At 43.4% G+C, this 1,498-nt stretch overlaps 1 protein-coding gene across 5 annotated transcripts in view; it reads left to right on the top strand.

Annotated features, from left to right (window-relative positions):
* ccdc30 (coiled-coil domain containing 30) overlaps positions 1 to 1,498 on the top strand; it is an 18,788-nt gene that overhangs the window by 14,625 nt on the left and 2,665 nt on the right. For all 5 annotated transcript variants that reach the window (XM_014017867.1, XM_014017869.1, XM_014017866.1 and 2 more), the window contains 3 exons: positions 351 to 472; positions 617 to 758; positions 894 to 1,030. In XM_014017867.1, the coding sequence (XP_013873321.1) occupies positions 351 to 472; positions 617 to 758; positions 894 to 1,030 (401 nt within the window). The remainder of the gene's footprint in view (positions 1 to 350; positions 473 to 616; positions 759 to 893; positions 1,031 to 1,498) is intronic.

Raw genomic sequence — 1,498 nt, 5'->3', positions numbered from 1 at the left:
GTACGTACGTACATATGTACTTACTTACGTACGTACGTACATATGTACTTACTTACGTACGTACGTACATATGTACTTACGTACGTACGTACATACGTACTTACTTACACAAATCTTTACTCCCAACATGACAAAGCTTTGTTTGATGACCTGTTTTGCAATGTTTGTATTCAGAGTTGATATAATTTCTTTAAAAAATGTGCATGTTATTCGTACAGTCTTTAAGACCGATCATGTTTAATGAGTTGCTGACAACTCCAGCAGTAGGAACAGTACAAATCTTGTACCTGTGCAGTTAGTCACRGCAGTCGAATTGATGCTAGTGTGTCTGTTTTGAATCTGCTCTCAAGGCAAAACTTGGCCAGAAGTCCAACCACAAACTGCAGGAGGAGCTGCTGGCCAGTCAGCAGGAGTGTGAAAGGCTGCAGGAGGAGCTTCAGCAGGTTCTCCTTCAGTTAGATGCACGTGTCAGGTCAGATATGCACACTGCTAACCTCAACATAAAACGCAGCATTCAGAAATAAGCTTCCAGCTGAGAATGATCAGAYAAGTCACACAGACGTTAAATGTTTAACATCTTTTTTTGTTTGTTTTCGTCTTCTGATCCGCGAACCAGGAAGTACAATGAAAAACAGAGTCAACACAGGAGCAAGCTGTCTCAGGCCAAGCAGGTTTTTCTTAAAGCAACAGCTCAGAGGGACTCCACCATCCAGAAGCTAGAAAATGACCTGGCACTGGCCTYCAGCCTCTCACACAAGGTCTCCCACTCATAGCCCGTCATCCCGCCTGGGTCCTTTTAGTTCCAAGTATTTCTCAAATCATGTTTTCTGAAGCTCCCCACCAGCTTTGATACATTTCTTTGTCTTGCCTCCTTCCCTCTGTGGTTTTTTTAGGAGAAGGAACGGATCAATACGGTGATGACTGAAAATGAGAAGCTGCTGGAAGAAAAACGGGAGCTGCTGCGGAAGATAAGTGAGGCAGAGGAAATGGGCAACAGAGGCATGAGGACGGCCTCTACAGTCCAGCACAGGTGTCCTAAAGAATCACTTTACTCACACACTTATACCCTTACCAATTTACGAAGCGGGAAACATTAATAACATGGTAAAGAAAAATGAAAAGAATTACTGTCATCTTACTTTACATGGGTGCAAATATAGGTTTGATTTTATCTTTTTCAAACTAGAACCAGGTCACTTTCATATGTATTACTGAATGAGATGCAGGGTTTCCCGCAGGCTTTACATGCCTCCCCGCCAGGTTAAGCTTCCTTTTTTTACTCAGAGCGGACATCGACCCGTAAAGCATGGGCTAAAGTAGTAAAGCTAAAAAAGCTTTTGTAATGACTCTCACCATCATCTAAAAACTCAGAGTTCAACAGTACGTTAAAAAAAGGGCAGCTGCAACTCACTGGACCGACAGAAACACACACCTCTGTCTCCTCTGTGTCCCAGCAAGGCAGCGCGGCTCGCCTCTCTCTACAAACACACAACTAGAC

The sequence above is a fragment of the Austrofundulus limnaeus genome, unplaced genomic scaffold (genome assembly GCF_001266775.1).
Source record: "Austrofundulus limnaeus strain Quisiro unplaced genomic scaffold, Austrofundulus_limnaeus-1.0 Scaffold178, whole genome shotgun sequence".
In the NCBI taxonomy this organism is placed as follows: Eukaryota; Metazoa; Chordata; class Actinopteri; order Cyprinodontiformes; family Rivulidae; genus Austrofundulus; species Austrofundulus limnaeus.
Note: the sequence above shows the minus strand (reverse complement) of the source record. Positions and strands in the feature narration are given on the sequence as shown.